Consider the following 20,368-nt stretch of genomic DNA (forward strand, 5'->3'; position numbering starts at 1 on the left):
GACGAATGAGTGTGGCAAAGGCAATACAAGATCACGATCAACCCCATGGTCAAAGCCATCGGCATTGGGGAGCACACTACCCTTTTGCACGCTTAAACTATTGTATGCTATCATAAGAAATGCCTTCAGACCACCTTGCACTGCCGCTTCCCCATTGAGCCAGATACAATCATAACATATACCATGTGAAGGTCAAGGCATTTTAAAAAAGTGACAATTTTATGACCCTAATAAGCTTGTGCAGGCAAGTGGTAATAACGTGGCAATAGGAACACTTCATTGCTAGTTCCGTCTTAATAGTCTATTTTTGCTAGAAATTGATTGTAATGCTCATACGATGATTTATGACTGATACACATGGCCCAATCAAAGGGAAAAATAAGCTATGATTAGCAAAGTTCTCTTTGATCATTATGACTAAGTGGAAATGCGAATAAAGGTAAATACCACAACTTAACCTTATAAATATGTCAGCTTAACATGCGATCCTAATAAGCTTATGCAGGCAAGTGGTAATAACAAGACCATAGGAATACTTCATTGCTAGTTTCGTCTAAATAGTTCATTCATGCTAGAAATTGAGGTTCTTATGATGATTTATGACCCATACACCTAGCCTAATCAAAAGGCAAAACAAGCTATGATTAGCAAAGTTTTTTTTGATCATTATGTTTAAGTGGCAATGAAAAAGTGAATACCACAACTTAAAGTATGATGAAGGTGATACTTAAGTGGGAATGCAAATATGACAACTTTACATGGATGTATGTATGGCTTAATGGAACACTTCCCCCTCCCCTCACCTCGTCACCTACACCCCCTACGCACACGGTCGACTGCAAGGGCCACATCCGCCCGTGGCCTACGCTGATACATAATAGGGGGTTTCTTGAGGGAATTGAAGTAAGCGAACGGCCAAGTGCCTAAGCTACTGGTGCTATGCCAAAACGGAAAGCTTTAATTGCACAAATGAAAGACAAGGAGTAACTAAGAGTGGGTTCAGACCACCCGGTCGGCCATGGAGGAGGAAATAGAATTGGAGGATGGCCACCGGTGTGGTGGTGCACACCATCTAGCAGGGGATGGAATGAGTTGGAAGGGTTGGCCATGGAGTGGGTGGTCTTCATGGGTGTCAGTGTTTGGGAGGGTCACTTCGATTGGCCCAACTAGGACGGCAGCCCTTCAAGGAAGATGGTGTGGGGACTGGTGTGAAGGAGCCTAAAGCACAATTGATGGTACAAAGTCTATGTTGACATAGAGGCTTTAAGCAACAGAAAAACGAACACTTAACAATTGGCAAAGGCAAACAAACATAGTTTATGACGAAGGATGAAGTTGTGAGCACTTGAGAAGAGATGCAGAGCAGAGAGTCGATGAGATCGTGATCTGCAACTGCAAAGAATTGCTCATCTTTACGAAGCTCCAACAAATTTCGAGTGATCCTAGCACAGATATTATCCTTTTGTTGCCATCATCTTTCAGCAGAGCTTTCCCCACAATGTTGGCTTGTCGCCGCCTCTGCCAGGCCCTTTCCAATGCAACAAGGCCTGCATCCTCTGCCCTCCTCCCTGCCACGGTAAGATTCGTCTCCAGGCTCGCATTTTTGTGTATATTTCCAGTTCCATTATAGTTTCCCCCCCCCCTCTTATTTGCCTTGCCGTTTTTGCTAGGTCGACAGATCATTCAGGCAGCTGTCCCGGCCGTATTCCACGGCTTTGAACATCGTACGTCGGGATCGCTTTTGAAAATTCGCAGCAAATGCTCGATTATGTTCACGAGTCTCACACAGTTTGTGTGTGTTGCAGCATAAGGATACGCCAGAGAACAATCCCAATGTTCCTTGGGAATTCACAGAAGCAAACATGACAATAGTACGTTGTAACGAATGCCCTATGTGTCTGCCGTCTTTCTAGCACGATTTTAGGCATTTGTTAATTATTTGTGGGGTAAAAATTTATAATTCCGGCCACCTGCATTTATGTTCCAATTGATTTAGTGTGAATGTTCCGACTGCGCTATCTGAATAAAAGAAGTTAATGCAGACAGAGTTCTTGGGTTATGCATTGTGATTATTCGGTGCAGCTGCAATAGCACATTAACTCTGATCGTCAGGGGATTCTTCTGTAAACTTTATTCTCATACTTTTGAATGGATACGTGGTTAGTTATCTTAGTTTCTTACCTTTTCTCTAGCATGAACACCCGTGGCTTTCTGCTTGATCTGTTTCTGTCACGTTGAAGGATCATGTTCTAACATTGACGTGATGTCATACGATTACATTAGCGAAGACGACTATTCATTAGAGAGTAGAACAAATCTACTTGTTTCAAAAATGATGGGGCAGCATTTGTGAGCTTATATGTCGATATCTATTGAAGCAGCGCTAGTGGAGCAACTTAATCTAAAGCTAGTGGGACACCTAATGCAAGGGGTGCCGCCAAGGAGGAGTTTAAGCAACAAACCACACCTCCCTTCGTTCTTAACCAGTACACATGCTAGTGGTATGCTACGCTTTAGGAGGGAATCAACTTCAAAGCTACTCGCTCTTCAGCCCTGGCAAGTGAATGCTAGAATCTGATCCATGGGTTACCGAATCTTGCTCTTTTAAGGTGATCCATGGTGCCTACGAATGTGGTCCAGCAAACCAGACTTGCGTCTAGCATCAAACCCTACACGTGCATGTGGATTACTTCTGACAGGGCTTATATGTATGCTATCGCCCTATTGTTAAATTGTATAGCTTGTATGAATGCTATCGCCTTTGCTGTATTTTTTATTGCTTTATGGCACTCGACAATCACCAAGTTCACCAAGAATATAACTGAGCACAATGATGACCACTAGGGCTGCAGTACAATGTTACAGTGACAGGTCCTCCTTGGATCCAAGAAGCTGCATTTAATGAAGGGCAAAGTAGCTTATCAGTATTTTTTGTAATGGGCATGAAGCTTCCATACTTTCTCACTAACTTTGCCTGTACTATCTATTGTGTGCGGAAGCATGAATGCCAAAGAGAGAGAGAGAGAGAGAGAGAGAGAGAGAGAGAGAGAGAGAGAGAGAGATTTTATTAATGTCAGCTGAAGGCCAAAAAACTGTATGAGACTAAGGAAAGAAAACTGAATACAAGGTGAGATTACACCTTGGGCCCCCCCTGTAGGGAATTGGTGGTGTGTAGCAAACCTCCTGGAGACTACTGATGATGAGATGAAATGAGACCTAGGATTAGCATCAACATGGATAGGATGGCGCTTCGAGTGTTGGGGGAGCTCTTTCATGTGGTGTCATGTCCTATGCCAGTCGTGAGTAGTCGAAGCTCCGTATGGGCTTGACTGGTGTCTGTGGGACATGTCTCAGATCTATTGCTGGTATCTTCGGCTCCCTCTGTGGGATGTACTCATGGGCGGTACGAGACAGCCTGTCTTTGAGATGCTGCAATGATGGTGCCCCTGATGGGACGTGTGCTTGTAGGGCCTGCATCTAGTCTCCTGCTGATCTGGCATGCATGAAAGGCAAGGTCTCGAAAGGCCTCTCTGGGTCACATCTCCTGTGAAGAAGAAATCTGTGATCTGTTATTTGATGCTGTGATCTCTAATTCGGGGTGACCTCATGTACGAAGAGTTCGGTGACCTTCTGTTCTGGGTAGGTGATAATTCTATCCATAGGTGAAGAGGCAATGGTACCTCCCCTGGATCTCATAGTAAGACATGCTTCTCGGTCTCTTCCTCGTGTGACATAGAGTGCAGAGTCTCAAATGTCTATGGTGTCATGTTGGAATCGCATGGGATGGGGTCATGAGCTGGCCCATGGTAATCTGTATTGCATGATATGTAGGTATCATGGTGCTTGGATGAACCTGTCCTCGCTCAGGTGAAGGAAAATGCTCACTGTGGAAGGCCATCTTGGTCATGTGTGGCTGCAGGGGGCCCTCAAGATCTGCTCTAGAACCAAGAGCTCATCCTGCTCTTCCACTTCAGGCCGTTCCTCATCAGGCATCTCTTCAGGCACATCCCCATGAAAAGGTTTCAGCAAACTCACATGAAAAGCATTGTCAATTGTTCAGTGCTGTGGTAGCTTCACTGGTCAGCTTGTAAGCTACATCAGTAATCTTCTGCAAGACTTGAAATGGCCCATAGGACCTCATATCCAGCTTGTACTATGACCTTTCTTTGCCTTTCTTATTCCGAAACCTTGCTTTCTGAAAACGCAGCAGAGCCCAATCACCTTCTTTGAAAAGGAGCTCCTGGAGGCTTGCTCGCTTACGCTTTTCCTGGCTTTTCTGGAGGGCTTCTTTAACCTTCTTATAAGCTGCATCCAAACTTTCTACATATCGATTTGCTCAAAGATCTTTTCCTTTGTGTGCAAAATGGTGGACCGCGGTACCTTTCTTCCACCTTCCATGATTTGAAAGGGTGCTTTCACTGTGGAAGAATGCATTGTGTTGTTGTATGCAATCTCAGCCAGTGGCAAAAACTGTTCCCACTTTGCCTTATGCTCTGAGACATAGCATTTTAGAAGATCCAAGGCAGTAGAATTTACCTCTTTTGATTGTCCATCTTACTGTGTGTGGAAAGAGGATGAAAAATTCAGTGTAGTGCCCATGTTTTCAAAGAGGTCTCTCCAGAAAAGGCTGGTCATATGCGGATCCCTATCATTGACAATGGATTGAGGCATTCCATGATACTTGAAAATATTGTGCATGAACATTTTCGCCATCTGATCCATTGTAATCTTCTTCCTGACTGGAATGAAGCGGGCTTGCTTGCTGAATCTACATATGATTTTCTTGATCCCATCATGTCCAGTTGGAGCCGACGAAGATCAACCATAAAATCCATGGCAATGCTTTGCCAAGGCCTATCTGGAATATGTAGTAGATGTAGCAATCTAGGTACCTTATACCTTTCGTATTTCACTTTTTGACAAGCGATGCATGCTTTCACATATGCCTCAACATCTTTACTCAAAGCTGGCCAATAGAAGAAATGCTCCACTGCTTTTATTGTGGCATCAATGCCTCCGTGTCCTGCATATGGTGGGCATGACTCTCTATTAAAACTTTTGGCGTGAGCTGCTTGTGACACAAAGTCCGACATGCATCATTAGAAAGAATGTAGTGCTCATGTCTTTGGCCCTCAACCAGCTGATAAAAAATCCTTGTAAAGTCATCATCATTTGCATAATGATCCTTCATGGCATCAAGTTAAATGTGGTATGCAATTGTGACAGCTGAAACTTACGGTTTTATTGATACTGCATTAGGCATTGGCCTCCTTGAAAGTGCATTAGCAACAACATTTTTCTTGCCAGGCACATGCATAATCTAAAAATGAAACATTGAAAGGAAGTTTGCCCACCGCATGTGTTTTTTTGACAGCTTTCTCCGAGTAAGAAAGTACACGAAGGATTGGTGATCTGTGTGGGCATAAAAATCAGCACCTAAAAGGTAGTGTTCCTAGGTAGAAAGAGCATGTATGACAGCCAACATCTCCTTCTCATAAATCAGCAAATACATTTCAGCATCACTGAGCACCTTGCTTTGATATGCAACCACTCTTCCATCCTGCATAAGCACTCCTTCTATGCTGTTCCCACAGGCAGGATAATGGCAGGATCGGAACATAGCTTTTCCTTAAGCTCCTCAAAGGCTGCAATTTCTTTGGTACTCCACTTGAAAGGCACTCCTTTCTTCTGTAGAGCATGAAGGGGTGATGCTATCTTGGCAATATAGGGGATGAGCCGCATGTAGTACAAGCATAAACCCAGAAAGCTGCGTACTTCATGGATATTCTTCAACGGTGGCCAATTCCTAATGGCTTCAACTTTGGCAGGCTCCATTCTGAGTCCATCTTTGGATACTATGTGCCCCTGAAAGTGGATTTCATGCATGAAGAACTCACTCTTCTTAACATTGATTAACAGCTTGTGCTTCTTGAGCTCTGCAAAGACAACTGTGAAGATTCTGTCCATCATTCTATTGAAGGTGGCAGGTGCATTTGGCAACCCAAATGGCATCACAAGGAATTCATACAAGCCAAATGTGGTCCTGAAAGCTGTCTTATGCACATCTTCAGGCCCATATTCTTATCCACTCTTCAGATCTATATGGCTGAACAAAGCAAACCCCTCTAGCCTATCCAAGATGTCATGAATCCTGGGTATAGGGAATATTCTTAATTGTTATCTAATTTAGAGCTCTGTAGTCTATGCACATCCTCCAAGATCCATCTTTCTTTTGCACAAGCAACATGGGTGAACAATAGGGGGAAGAGCTTTGCTGAATCAGCCCCTTTTCCAAGAGATCTTTTACCTGGTTCATGATCTCCTGTTGGGCTAGACTAACTCTGTAGGGAGGCTTGTTTGGCGGGCTGCTTCCTGGGATTATATCTATGACATGATCCTCAGGTCTTTCTGGAGATAATTCTTGTGGTAAAGAGTTAGAAAAGCAATCCTCAAACTGAAAAAGAAAATCTGACCTCTCTTTGTCCAGCTTGGAAAGATTAGAGCTTTCTTCAGCTTGCTGTTTTTCTTGTGGCAAAAACTAAGTATGCTGAAAGATGCTTTTTCATTACATGAGAAATAGCTGAAGGAGATACAAGTGCGATAGACTCCCCTTTTAGCTTTGCATCCAAAACATGGGTTTTGCCCCTATGAGTCAACGTCAACATTTTGTTTCTTGCATCCAAAAGAGCCCCACCCTGTAGTGCCAAAGGTATACCCAACAGAATATCGCATCCATTCAAGGCATGATATAGAACTCTTCTGCGTCCACATAACTTTGAATGTGCATGCGTAACTTGCCAATTACCGGAGTGATTGACTCATTGTGCCCAAGACAAGCCATATGTGCATCACAAAGAGGTCCCGTCTCTTCTACTTTGATGCCCAATTTTGCAGCCATATCTGGAGAGATGAAATTGGCACATGCCTCTGGGTCAAAGAAAAATGAGGCTGTCTGGTCTGCATGGAAAAAAGCTGAGTGGGTGGTGAGTACATCATGTTAGAATCCAACACAGACCTGTTTCCAGGTGCAAAATTGGACTGATTGCTAGGGGGAGTTGCCATGGGCCTGACATGCATGGAATTATAAGGCAATCTCACGCACTTTAGACCATGTATCAAAATGTAGGTCCATGCACACCCACCCTTTCTGTGTGGCAAAGGGTTAATACATACCAAACCACGTTTGTCAAATGGAGGGTGGAGCCTCAAGTATAGGAACATCTCACATAACGTTTCCACGTGGCTTGCATGTGGCATGACTGATGTTTACCTTGTACACTTCTCCAGGCTTGTGGAGTGAGTGCTTATTGACCTTCAACCAGAGGAGTGGGTGTTTACCTTTCCCAGGATGAGTGTCAAGCATATGCTTTGCATGCATGAACGTTTAAAGCAATTTCCACGCCTAATCATATTGCAACTCTGTCAATCATGAAATCTATCTTCCAAGTAAGATAATGAGGATGCCAATTGTCTCTCATTAGGAGGGAGAAATTGCAGATTGTAAGCAGACAAGGCTTTCAGAATCGACAAATAGCAAGAGCAAAAGACTCTACTGTTGGATCTTTAAAGTCTCTCCAACACTTTGCTTAGAGGAAGGGGGTCTTGTAACTGGCTTTTGTGCTTTAATATCATATAGTTTCATATTAGAAACATTTAAGGGATTTGTCTTATATTAGGCCCATATATACCCAAATAAGTTAGAATGTGTGGTTACAAGTCGTATTATTTTGTCACAAGTCTTTCTCTTTTGTTGAATTTATGAATACTAAGGTGTACACATTTTTATGCTTGTGAGTGGACTCCTAAAATCAGTGTTGTATATGTGTGTATTTGTGGTTATGTTCTGGCTTGGGGTAAATGTGGACTTGTGTGGTTATATCTTTGTCTTTGTGATTGCACTTGTTTGCCATGCCAGTGATGTATAGTGGTGCATACATGCAGGCGAGGGAGATTATGTCACATTATCCATCAAATTATCAACAGTCTGCAGTTATTCCTTTGCTGGACCTTGCTCAGGAACAACATGGAGGCTGGTTGCCTATTTCTGCCATGAATAAGGTGTTACTGTCCTTGAGTATCTGTTCTTTTTCCCATCAAAACAAGTAAACCGTCACCTTTCAAGTTTTTGATTTTTACAACCTATAGTGTTGCAGCTTCTGTTACTGATACTCTCACTTGTATACAGATAGCTCAGATTCTTGGCATGGCTCCTATTCGTGTTTACGAGGTGGCAACCTTCTATTCAATGTTCAATAGGACCAAAGTGAGTTACCATCTCATGTTCCACCTCCCAGACAATATCCTAATGAAAAATAAATTCTACGAGCAAATGGATGGGTTTATGAGTTATTTGTTAATTTGAATAGTTAGTTATAGCGCATACATATCATGTAATGGGTGGGTCGGCTTGAGCACACTCTCATTGATTGTGCTCGTCTAACTACTGAGTGCAGAAGTGTGGAATGCTGATTGGAGAGAAAAAGAAAGAAGAAAAAGAAAGAAAGTTTATTAAAGTCTTCGGAAGACCGATGGGTCTATGAGACTGTGAAAAACCTGATACAATGAGCTGTGGTAGTGGAGCTACTAAACGAGCATCCACACCAATGCAGAATGCAAAAAATGCAAAATGGCAGTACTAAGTCCTAAGTACAACATAGTCATATCCCGACTATATATATCAATCTCAGCATCATCGTCGGCATCATCATCATCATCATCGTCATCAACAGGACATCAGGATGGATGAGGCTGTGGAAGTGGAGGCATGAGATCAGCAATAGAATGTTGTTGCCTCCTCAAGGCTGCAGTCCTAGTACGTCTCCTGGTTGTAGCTCTGCGTCTAACCAAGGCCACTGTGACCCCCGTCGGTCGGGCTCGGACCCTAAACAAGGAGGTATTGTCCCCAAGTGTGATATGTGAGTCAACCCTCTGTTTGAGCTGTCGGGCCACAGGCTCCGGGTCACGGTCATGCCGAGGTCCCGCCTCGTGGGGGTCTATGTGATCTGGTTGAAAGAACTCCGTGATAGAGCTCTGAGAGGTATCAATCGAGGGAGAAGTTTGCTCATGTCTCCGTGCTCGGAGTATCCTATCGCGGAAATCCTGATACAACGAGCTATGGTAGTGGAGCTATTAAACGAGCATCCATACCAATGCAAAATGCAAAATGCAGAATGGCAGCACTAAGTCCTAAGTACAACATAGTCATGTCGATGGTCAACTATATATCAATCTCAGCATTATCATCATCATTATCATCATCATCATCAGCAGCAGGATATCAGGATGGATGAGGTAGTGGAGGCATGAAGTCGGCAACAGAGTGCTGTCGGCTACTCAAAGGTGCAGTCTTGGCACGTCTCTTGGTCGTAGCTCTGCGTCTGACCAGGGCTACTGTGACCCCCGTCGGTCGGGCTCTGACTCTAAACAAGGAGGGGATGTCCCCAAGTGTGATCTGTGTGTTGACCCTCTGTCTGAGCTGTTGGGTCGCAGGCTTCGGGTCACGGTCATGTCGAGGCCTCGTCTCGTGGGGGTCCATGTAATCTTGCTGAAAGAACTTCTTGATAGAGCTCTGAGAGGGATCAGCCGAGAAAGAAGTCTGCTCCTGTCTCCGTGCTCGGAGTATCCTCTCGCGGTGTCTAAGTACCCTCATGAATGAAATTTGTCAAACACCGTTGGTTTGGGTAGGAGAGGAAACGGGCTAAAATCTAATAGCTATCTCTGAAGAGGCAGTAGAAACGCCCTCGGATCTCATAGTAAACAGGACACCTGAAGATGAAATGCTCCTCTGTCTCAACCTCCTGCATGTCACACAGTGTGCATATGCGTCTCTCCCTGGGTAGTCGCTTAGCTATGCCGCTCTCGATACGAAGTCTGTGTGAAGAGACCCGGAACTGCCCAAGGGAGATCCTTAGCGAGTGGGGTAGGTGAATTTGCGTGTATCCTGGTGGATCAATGAAACCCTCCACTGTGATATGTAGGAAGTGATCTCTGTAAAGCCCAGCTTCACTGGAAGATCGCTCAGGCCCAACTAAGTCTGGAATGTGTGTAGCTGTAGTAGATCCTCACGGATAACCTGGTTGACCTCGTGTGATAGGAGGGGAGAGAGAGGAGCATCCATGCTGTACTGTCCTGATACAACGAGCTGTGGTAGTGGAGCTACTAAACGAGCATCCATACCAATGCAAAATGCAAAATGCAGAATGGCAGCACTAAGTCCTAAGTACAACATAGTCATGTCGATGGTCGACTATATATCAATCTCAACATCATCATCAACATCATCATCATCATTAGCACCAGCAGGATATCAGGATGGATGAGGCAGTGGAGGCATGAAGTCGGTAATAGAGTGCTGTCAGCCACTCAAAGGTGCAGTCCTGGCACGTCTCTTGGTCGTAGCTCTGCGTCTGACCAGGGCTACTGTGACCCTCGTCGGTCGGGCTCCAACTCTAAACAAGGAGGGGATGTCCCCAAGTGTGATCTGTGTGTCGACCCTTTGTCTGAGCTGTCGGTTCACAGGCTCCGGGTCATGGTCATGTTGAGGCCTCGTCTCGTGGGGGTCCATGTGATCTTGCTGAAAGAACTCCTTGATAGAGCTCTGAGAGGGATCAGTTGAGGAAGAACTCTACTCTTGTCTCCGTGCTCGGAGTATCCTCTCGCGGTGTCTAAGTACCTCATGAATGAAACCTGTCAAACACCGTTGGTCTGGGTAGGAGAGGAAACGGGCCAAAATCCCATAGCTATCTCTGAAGAGGCAGTAGAAACGATGATAGGACAAAATCTGTATCAAGTTTTTGAGCACTGTATATAGCTGTGGGTAGGCACATAGTTGTACACATCTAGGGTAGGTGTGGGCTTTTGGCATTTGTGATTTTTTCTTTCACAAGCATGATGAACTGATGTATACTTGTTTGAGATAATAAAGTATGTTTTGCAGGGACTTCATGGGAAATGATGAAATGCAATGTGGTTGTACCATACTTCCAGAGCAAGGGTGTCCAGTGTGTGATCAAGCGAAATGTTTTTGGGGTCATGTAAAGTCAAGTCATGAAGGGTTTTTTAATATTTTCCAGAGTCAATGTGCACTTGCATGTTACAGGAATTTGATATGTTATGGTGTCCATGTCAAAGGGCTTTTCATGTGTGTGTACGGGGTTGCATGCAAGCTTTAATATGCATGCTAATGTGTGGGGGAATTGTGTGACTAAAGGTTCAAAATGTGCATTTAATGTGATTTGGGGGAAATGTCTTGAGAGTGGTCACTGGTAAAATGTCACTGATGAGGTGGCAGATTAGGCTGAGGTGGCTGGACTAATTGGGAAGGCATTCTGCTCATGCACGCTTCAACTGTGGAAAGCCGTTGATATCTTCACGGATAGGAGGTTGACGACTGAGTGGCAGTGGCAATTGGGTGAGACAGGGGCTTTGGGACCAGTGGGAGGCGTGAATGGGGAGCAACCAAGAGCGACTGGGCGCGTGAGCTCGAGGATATTGGAGGAAGCTGAAGACCAGAGATGAGCGGGGGAAGGTCGATGGAAGCTCGGTGGGAGAGACTTGTGTGAGAGAAGAAGCAGACGGGGATCGCGACTGCACATTCCTGGGAGCGAGAATGAGGTAGCTAGCTGGCGTTGCTCTATGACATCAGGGCACGGAGCACGAGCAGCAGTATTGAGATGCTACCTTCCAGTACCTAGCGCGAGGAACAGGGAGTGCGAGACAGAGAGGCTGGGGATTGAATTGTTGGATGGGATGAATGATACAAAGGCTACAGCAATGGAGAGTCACGCAGCGAGCTTCGCAGGGGAATTTTCTTCGTAGTGCGTGGGATTGATGAATTCTTGGTTGGCAGGAGGATGCAGAGAGAGAGGAGAGAGCTTCTCGTAAAGGAGGAGTGGCTTTTTAGTAGGAGATGGTATAGACAATGGGTGGGTCTGATGATGGCTGGAGTTTTTTGAGGAAAGGATGGGTGCTACTCTATGGCAGGGAGCATGCTTAGGAAGGAGGTTACGAGCTATTGCTTAGTGAAAGCTTGAGGCATAGCTGTGGCATCATTTCTGCTGTCTGGAGGACTGTGGCGACAGAAGCTATGAGTATGGAGTACTCTACGAGCAAGAGAAAGATACAGACACTGGACGTAGTTGTGTAAGAGCAGAGATGATCGATGCAATCCGCTAGCCAGTCCCTCTCACTCTTTGGTCACTGACTGCAGTTTTGGGGAGATGTATGGAATGCTAGAGCTCAGTGTTTGAGAAAGAGATGCTGTGGAGCAGTTATGATCACGTCAAAAGTTACGAGCTGTTGCTCTTGATGGAGGCTTACGAGTCTTGGCTGTGGGATCTTGATTGTGGGTTGATGTCTTGAAAAGTCCCAAAGATAACCTCATGTGGGCTGTGGGTCCATAGTATTCTGAGGCTGACTATTCTCTGAGTTGTTGAGGAAAGTTCAGAGTCTAGTTGTCTCGGGTTGTGTAGTTCTTTGGTTCTCTCTGAGTCTGTGTGATCCATGTTCAGTCAGTTCTTTTTGTGGGGGTTTGTCTTGGTGCCTATTACAAAGACACATACTATGGAATCTGGTTCATAAGCTCATCATCTATGAGCCTACATTGCAGCTGATCCCTATGAAGTCTCAGCTATCTGACGTGGTGAAGTACATAATTCCTGGTTCTCTTTCCATTTTTTCCTTATCAACGCCCTCGGATCTCATAGTAAACAGGACACCTGAAGATGAAATGCTCCTCTGTCTCAACCTTCTGCATGTCACACAGTGTGCATATGCGCCTCTCCCTGGGTAGTCGCTCTGCTCTGCCGCTCTTGATACGAAGTCTGTGTGAAGAGACCTGGAACTGCCCAAGGGAGATCCTCAGCGAGTGGGGTAGGTGAATCTGCGTGTATCCTGGTGGGTCAATGAAACCCTCGGCTGTGATATGTAAGAAGTGATCTCTGTAGAAGCCCAGCTTCACTGGAAGATCGCTCGGTCCCAACCAGGTCCGAAATGTGTGTAGTTGTAGTAGATCCTCACGGATAACTTGGTTGATGTCGTGTGATAGGAGGGGAGAGAGGAGCATCCATGCTGTACTGGAAAGGAGGTAGTCTGTCCATGTGGAGCCCCAGTCGCTCAAACCATCTCTCTGTACGTGCATACCAGCACCTCTGGTCCCCTCGTGCTGCAAGTGCCATAGAAGGGGATAGAGCTATCCATGGTAGCCTGCTATGCCCCGAGGTGTAATTTCCATATTCCTTGACTCGGTACAGACACGTGATGACATGAAATGCTGCATCTAGCTGTAAAGGGGGTGACCCGAACTCAGCCTGAATGATCTGGTGAGGAACGGATGGCTTACCACGAATCATCCGTGATAACATGAGAACTTGTAGCCGCTCCACATGGGCCCACTATGTATCCGACAACTCTGGCCCCCAACATGGGCTGCCGTACATCCCCGCTGGGTGAACCAAGGAGTCAAAAAGCTGGGCGAACCGAGAGAGAGAGAGAGAGAGAGAGAGAGAGAGAGAGAGAGAGAGAGAGAGAGAGAGAGAGAGAGATGATATGAAATGATTTGATTCTATTAAAGTCTGCGTGAGACCGTTTAAGATCTATGAGTCTGTCTCTTGTAGCCACTGTTCTATAGGATTTTTTGCGTCATTATCTCCTTGATTTCACATGCATCTTCTGGTATATCAGCAGCTGTTATACTACCCCATGATTGCATCTACTTTATCCCCTCCCTATGCCATCTTGCGCTTTGCATAGCTTCCATCGCCTTGTGTGGTATCCAAATGGTGTCCATCTTCACAACGATGTTGAAGCCAGCCATGAATAGACCACATTTGTTGGGTGTGGGAGCAATGGAATGGGAGTGGAGTGCAAGGGAGCAAACAACAAGCTGAAGGAACACGAAGTACTTGCAAATGGATAATGAGAAAGTACAAAGGGGTGGCCTATATGGCCCCGAAGTCAACCATATGGTACTGAGTCTTAAGACTAGCCTATAAGGCCATAACAGGCTTATCACTGGACCAGACTTGCAGAAAATTGCAGATTTGAAGGCAGCTTTTGCAAAAATCTTTTGCCATGATAGATATGGGCCGGTTGCACTATTACTTGGGCATCCAGTTTGAAGGGGGTATAATGATGAGTCAGTCCAAGTACATTGGACAGCTCTTAGACCGCTTCTAGTTTGAAGATTGCAAGCCAATTTCTACACCATTGGAGCTTTGCTTTCGTTTCTCCTCCGACGATGGAAGTGCACCCTTTGATGCCACCTTTATCAACAGGTTGTGGATTGCCTTATTTATTTATGTCATACCTGGCCTGATCTTCAGTATGCCTTCTCTCAGTTGATAAAGTAAATGCACATGCCTAGTACATAGCATTTGCAAGCAGTGAAGTGGGTCTTCTGTTACTTGAAGACCACACAAAATTTGGGACTGTTCTATGGTGACGAGTCTCCACACTTATCTTGCATGCTTTCACAGACAGTGACTGGGCAGGTTGTTATGACACGAGCGTGTCCCATAGTGGCAACTTGGATCCTCATGCATTTCATGGTTTAGCAAGAAGCAGCCTACAGTTGCTACTTCCAGTTGTGAAGCTGAATATAGGGCTGCCTTCATAGCTACAATAGAGTGTGTTTGGCTCCGTAAGCTACTCGCAGATCTTGACATTAGCCAGCCAGCTTCTACTACCATCTACACTGACAGCCAGATTGCTCTGGCTATTGCGAGAAACCCATTATTTTATGTGAGCACAAAGCACATTGAGGTTCGTCACTTCAGCGTCAGCTCTACAACCTGGATATGGATGAGGGAGATTCGGTACATGAACACTTGACGAAGGTCAAGTTGGTGAGGGATTAACTGGCATCAGTTGGTCAGAAGGTGGACTCGTGCCATTTGGCCTTGATGGTACTGAGGAGGCTACCTCGGAGTTTCAAAAGCTTTGTTATGACTGTGACAGCAGGACAGAGGACATGCCGACCTAGAAACCACAGTGATGATGTTTGACATTGAGATGTGGGTCGACGAGGAGTCAGAAACCTTTGTGAAGGTGAAGGACAGCATGGATTGCTTAGTATCTTCCAAGTGCGTGGCTGTTGATACTGACACGAGGGTGGATTCCATGGAGTGCCTTAGGGTTTCATGGTTAGATGGTTGCTATACTTCAGAACGGGACAGTACAGGATTACACAGGCTTTTGGTAGGTGCCTCGATGAGGTGCATGGTTTGCTTTCAGAGCAAGCACAGAGGCAGTACGATGATCTGGTATGTACTTGATGTTCTTAATTTGAGCCTTTATAGCATGCTGTGGAGAGAATCTGCTCTTCATCTGTCTTAGGTAATGCGAGATTGGAAGGAATTGGCCTTCTTCGAAGGCAGAAGGGGAAGTGTAAGTGCTTCTTCAAATCTCGGACGCAGATTGCTGGAAGGTGATGGACAAGGTATACTGAAGCTAGAAGAGTACCCGCTTGAGAGCTCAGTGAGAGTTCGTGGTCCAGGTTATCTGGAGATATTTATTTGTTGTGGAGCTTGCCAAAAGGACGGGTTGAAACAGACCCTTAGAGCATGGTGCCTGGAAGACTCCAGGTTGTTCACTCATTATGAGGGGGACAACTGGAAGATCGTGGCGTCTGGATTGCTCGAGTTCGAAGGCGGGAACGTGACTGAAGGTGGTGGTGCCAGGAGGTGCTACTAGAGATGGACTTGTGTACCAAGATGGTGTGTAGAAGCGGAACTAGACCTGGTGGAGCAGGAGCCACTGGATGAAAAGCCAGGAAAAGCTGTTTCAGAGGACTACGACCAGGGAGTTACTTGAACATTGTCATAGATGTGTTGGCATTGGGCCGAGATGTGTTGGTGAGAGGGGGTAATCTGTAAGCCTCCATAGGAGGAGAGCGTGGGGGAGGGAGACCTAGGGCATGTTCCCATGAGAAAAGGAGAGAGGGGGCTGCCACATGGGCAGTACCTCACAAGGTCAGGACAGCAAAGGGCCTGCCACATGGGCAGCAAACAGGCTGCCATGTGGGCAGCACACAGAAGGCTGACAGAGGAAAAGCATGGCAGCCAAAAGGCGCAGCTGTCAAAGCAGGATCCACGGGCCTTGCAAGAGAGGCACACACGTGGCGGCAAGGGCAGACTGGAGGCGCCTGCATGGCGGGCTGTCTGGCAGGGCAGATGATTTCACATGTATCTTGCGGGCTTGATCCCGTTGCCTGTATTAGAATGCTGTATCAGATTGACCGATGTTGTAAAGCTATAAGTCGTGCTTGAGCATCGCAGAATCGTATGATGAGAGCTCTTGATTGGGGTCTCTCCCCACTCGCTAGGCCCTCTCGGTCCCGTGCTCTACTACCCCTAGAGTAGTGGCCACAAATGTAGTCGCATCGCTCATCGATGAGGACTCGATGCGTGGGATGCTAGACTTTGATGTTGAGACCCTTACTGGCTCTGCACTATTGCTCCATGAGAGGCCGAAATCGCAAGTTCCCGTTTGGCCACATTCACCCATGTGGATGTCTCCTCAATGACAGATTGCATGCTTGCAATGTGTGCCCTTACCACTGGTCCCTGGGACTGTACGGAAGGTGGTGATCTCCTGCTGGAGCTACGAAACGTCTTGCCTGGGCCCCTGGAGGAGGCTAGCTTGCTCCTGAATAACGCGGGCCTGCTCTTGTGTAACATGAGTCGGCTTTTGTGCAAAGTGACTCAACTCCACCTCCCGTGCTCATATACTGTGTACCTCTATGAGCAGGGCCTCCCAGGCATTTGGAGGATCAGCTAGTCTCCGCCCAAGCTGAAACTGAAAAGGATGCGGCACAAAAGTAGGAGGGTGGGGCAGGATGGTAGGCAGTAGCTGGAAAAGCTGGGTGAGATACGAGGATGACTGAGGCATGGGTGAGATGATCCCAGTAGGATGCGGGAGAGATGGCTGACTGAGAGGGAGAGGTGAGAAGAAGGTCGAGTAGTGTGGGCTTGTGTATGTCACCTCCGGTGTGGGTGACATAAGTGATGAATCTGATGGAGAATCTGTGGTAGGAGAGGAAGGGGAGGTCGATGTCATACCCCTTGTCATAGGTATAGATGTAGCTCTAGATGTAGATGTAGATGTAGATGTCCATTCAATATTAGGCATGGCTGCTTTGACATGTGCTAAAGTCTCAGTGAAAGAGTCATCATCTTTGAACTATCCTTCAGGGAGCCCCCCCACTCTAATCTTCAATGCATTATTGCGTCTAGCTTCGTGTTCTTTGATCTCTGCTTGGATATCGATCTTGTCGAACTCTTCAATCACTTACTTCTTCTTGATTGATTGTACTTCAAAATGAACCATATGGAGACTAGTTGAGGAGTAGGATGCGAATTCTTACATGAGTTAACGACCTCAGCAATTATTGCATGCTTGCCAGGTCCCTCTAGAACTTGAAGTCGGGCTTTTACTTCTGCCAGCTCAAGCATTAACTCTTTGACTTCTTGCTGCAAATAATAAATTTGTTCATGTTGCCCAATGATGGGTCGTTTGGACCCTTCTTGTAGGTAATTGCATGCATACGGAGAGGGTGTCATGGCTGCAACTGTAGAGTACCTAGTCTTGATAGTTGAGGTTGATGGAGTTGAGGGGGATTTGGAGGAGAGGGTAGGCCATTCCATATTGGCTATTTCTCAAGAACTTCCTAGCTGAACCTAACCCCTGGGTTGGGCTGGGGGTTTAGCCGAACTCAGGGTTAAAGGACCCTAGGAACTTAGGAGCTTTCTGCGAGGTGATCAGTAGGGGGGCTTCGAGAACAAGTGACCAACGAGGGAGTGGTGGAACTGCTACTGGCGGCGGTGGCGCTGTTGGTGGCAGCTCTGTTGGCTAGCTGTTGAAGGGTAGGCGACAGGAGCGACGGCGGGGCAGGCGACGGGTTGTGTGTGTGTGTGTGTGTGTGTGTGTGAGAGAGAGAGAGAGAGAGAGAGAGAGAGAGAGAGAGAGAGAGAGAGTTTATTAAAGTATACTAAAGACTGATGGGTCTATGAGACTAATAGGAAACCTGATCAAATGAGCAAAAAGGGTGGAGCTACTAAAATGAGCATCCTAACCCATGCTAGAAAATTGTGTAGGACATAGTCAATGTCATCATTATCAATATCACCATAGTCATAGTTCTCACTAACATCATTATCATCCTAGTAGATATATCCTAACCCAATACAATATAATACAACACACACGGGGCGTGAGATGTCAAGGTAGACTCGATGATGGGCTAGGCTGTGCTGGCATGAAGCTCATGATAGATTCTTGTCTACTATCTGTGAGTGTAGTCCTTGTGACCTCCTGGTGACTGCTCTACGTCTGACAGGCGCCACAGTGACCCCTATCGGTCGTGCCTCGGGTCTAAACATGAACATGCTGTGAGCTAGTGTGATCTGTGCATCTGTCCATTGCTGAATGTGCCGTGTCTTGTTCTCAGGGTCTCTGCCTCGCCTGCTATCCATGGTCAAGGAGGCAATAGGCTCTGGCTGGAGGAACTCCGTGATCACACTTTGAGATGAGTCCGATAAAGCCCCTCGTCCTTGTCTCTGTGATCTGGTGAGACGCTCTCTATGCTGAATTGCCTCATGAATGAAAGCGGAAAGACACCTCTGGGCTAGGCATGAGAGGAGTCTGGAAAAGGGCTCGAGGCCCTCTCTGAAGAGGCAGTGATACCGCCCACGGATCTCGTAGTGCAATGGAAAGGAAAGTATTCCTCTGACTTGATCTCACGTCGGTCACAGTGTGTATTTTTTTTTTGCCGAAAAAACAGTGCTAATTATATTACTTCGAAAACAAGATACAAGAGGTCAGCATTGCAGCTGACGGGCTGCGTTCACAAATCGGACGCAGCCCAAAAGGTAACAAAAGTAAAGCTCTCTCTCACGGAGGGATCAGGCGAGTGTGAATGAACAGCCAGAGAGGTGGTGAGTAGCGCCACTGAAGGCTTTGCGAAGCCTGCTCGAAGAAGAGGCCATGTGTGTCCCAAACCCGGAGGAAACGTCTCCGCTTCTCCCGGCCGGCCCGGGAGTCCCCCTGTATCTGGTCCCACTGGCCTCTGAGGGTGTGTATAATCTCACTCCAGATGTCAGTCATGATCTGGGCAGTCGATAAGGAGGTGCCACTGAGGATCTGCGCGCAGCGCGAGGTCCAAATGTGCCATCCTGCGATGCTGCTAATAATCTCCCAGACTGGCTGCCTCTCCTGAGCTCCTGTGCCAGCCTCTGCCAGGTGCGGCGGGATGCTCTCGAGCGGCCCCCACGTCCCCTGTGTGATAAGGAATGTGGGGTCCTGCTGACATGCCTCAAATAAGTGATGAAAACCAGGTGCAGTGCTGCACCAGCAGAACGCGCCCCAAGTGATCAATCCTAGCTCCGGTGCTGCGCGAGTAAGGATCCCGAAGGTCCACCTCCACACTTCCTGGGCGCGAGTGCAACTCCATAGGCAGTGTTTTGGTGACTCCTCGTCCTCATGACAGATCTGACAACGTCCGTCCTGGCCTATCTGCCGCAACCAGCTCCCCACTGGAAGACCTTTGTGGGCAAGAAGCCACAGGAAGGTCACAGTGTGTATAGGTACGACTCTCTCTAGGTATCCCCTCAGCTCGTCCACTCTCAATACGGAGTCGGTGTGACAAAACACGGAACTGCCCAATGGCAATCCTAAGTAAGTGTACCCTGGCAGGTCAATAAAACCCTCTTGGAGATGTGCAATAGTAGGTGGATCTGAGTGTACCCTGGCAGGTCAATAAAACCCTCTTGGAGATGTGCAAGTAGTGATCCCTATAGAAGCTGAGCTTCACAAGGAGCTCTCTCGGCACCAACGAGGTCTTGAATGTGTGTAGCTGTGAGAGATCCTCTCGGATGATCGGGTTGAACTCATTGCCCTGAAACTGGACAAATGGGGTGTCAATGCTATAATGGAGGGGTGGCAGCTTGTCTATGTGGAATCCCAGTCTCTCGAACCACTTGCATGAGTGTGCGTACCAGCGTCTCTAATCACTCTCAGCTACTAATGCCATAGAAGAAGACAACACCAAGCAAGGTAGTCTACGTCGTTCTGCAGTACAGATGCCACATTCTTGCACGCGGTGTAGGTAATTGATAGTGCCGAATGCCGCATCTAATTGCCACGGAGATGCCCCGAACTCAGCTTGAATGATTTGATGGGGACCTGATGGCTTATTGTGGATCATCCGTGATAGCAAGAGAACCTACGATCGCTCTACTCGAGTCCTGAGAGGTCTAGTTCCCAGCAAGGGCTGCACTCTTGGTCCCCCCCCCTAGTGCGAGATGTGTGGAGCTGGAGAAGATCTAACCGTATGATGTCTCATCTCGTGGGATCGACTTGGGCGGTGCATCTA

General features: G+C 46.7%; 1 protein-coding gene across 1 annotated transcript in view; it reads left to right on the forward strand.

Moving 5' to 3' along the window:
• Positions 1-1,184: 1,184 nt before the first annotated feature.
• The window catches only part of LOC147893267 (NADH-ubiquinone oxidoreductase 24 kDa subunit), a 57,338-nt gene continuing 38,154 nt past the window's right edge, over positions 1,185-20,368 (forward strand). The window contains exons 1-5 of the mRNA XM_087385807.1: positions 1,185-1,576; positions 1,671-1,724; positions 1,806-1,871; positions 7,942-8,058; positions 8,186-8,263. Of these exons, the coding sequence (XP_087241933.1) occupies positions 1,499-1,576; positions 1,671-1,724; positions 1,806-1,871; positions 7,942-8,058; positions 8,186-8,263 (393 nt within the window). The 5' untranslated portion in view covers positions 1,185-1,498. The remainder of the gene's footprint in view (positions 1,577-1,670; positions 1,725-1,805; positions 1,872-7,941; positions 8,059-8,185; positions 8,264-20,368) is intronic.

This window comes from Dipteris shenzhenensis, chromosome 15 (assembly GCF_047967505.1).
Source record: "Dipteris shenzhenensis isolate YYH24624 ecotype China chromosome 15, Dip_SZ_1.0, whole genome shotgun sequence".
Classification (NCBI taxonomy): Eukaryota; Viridiplantae; Streptophyta; class Polypodiopsida; order Gleicheniales; family Dipteridaceae; genus Dipteris; species Dipteris shenzhenensis.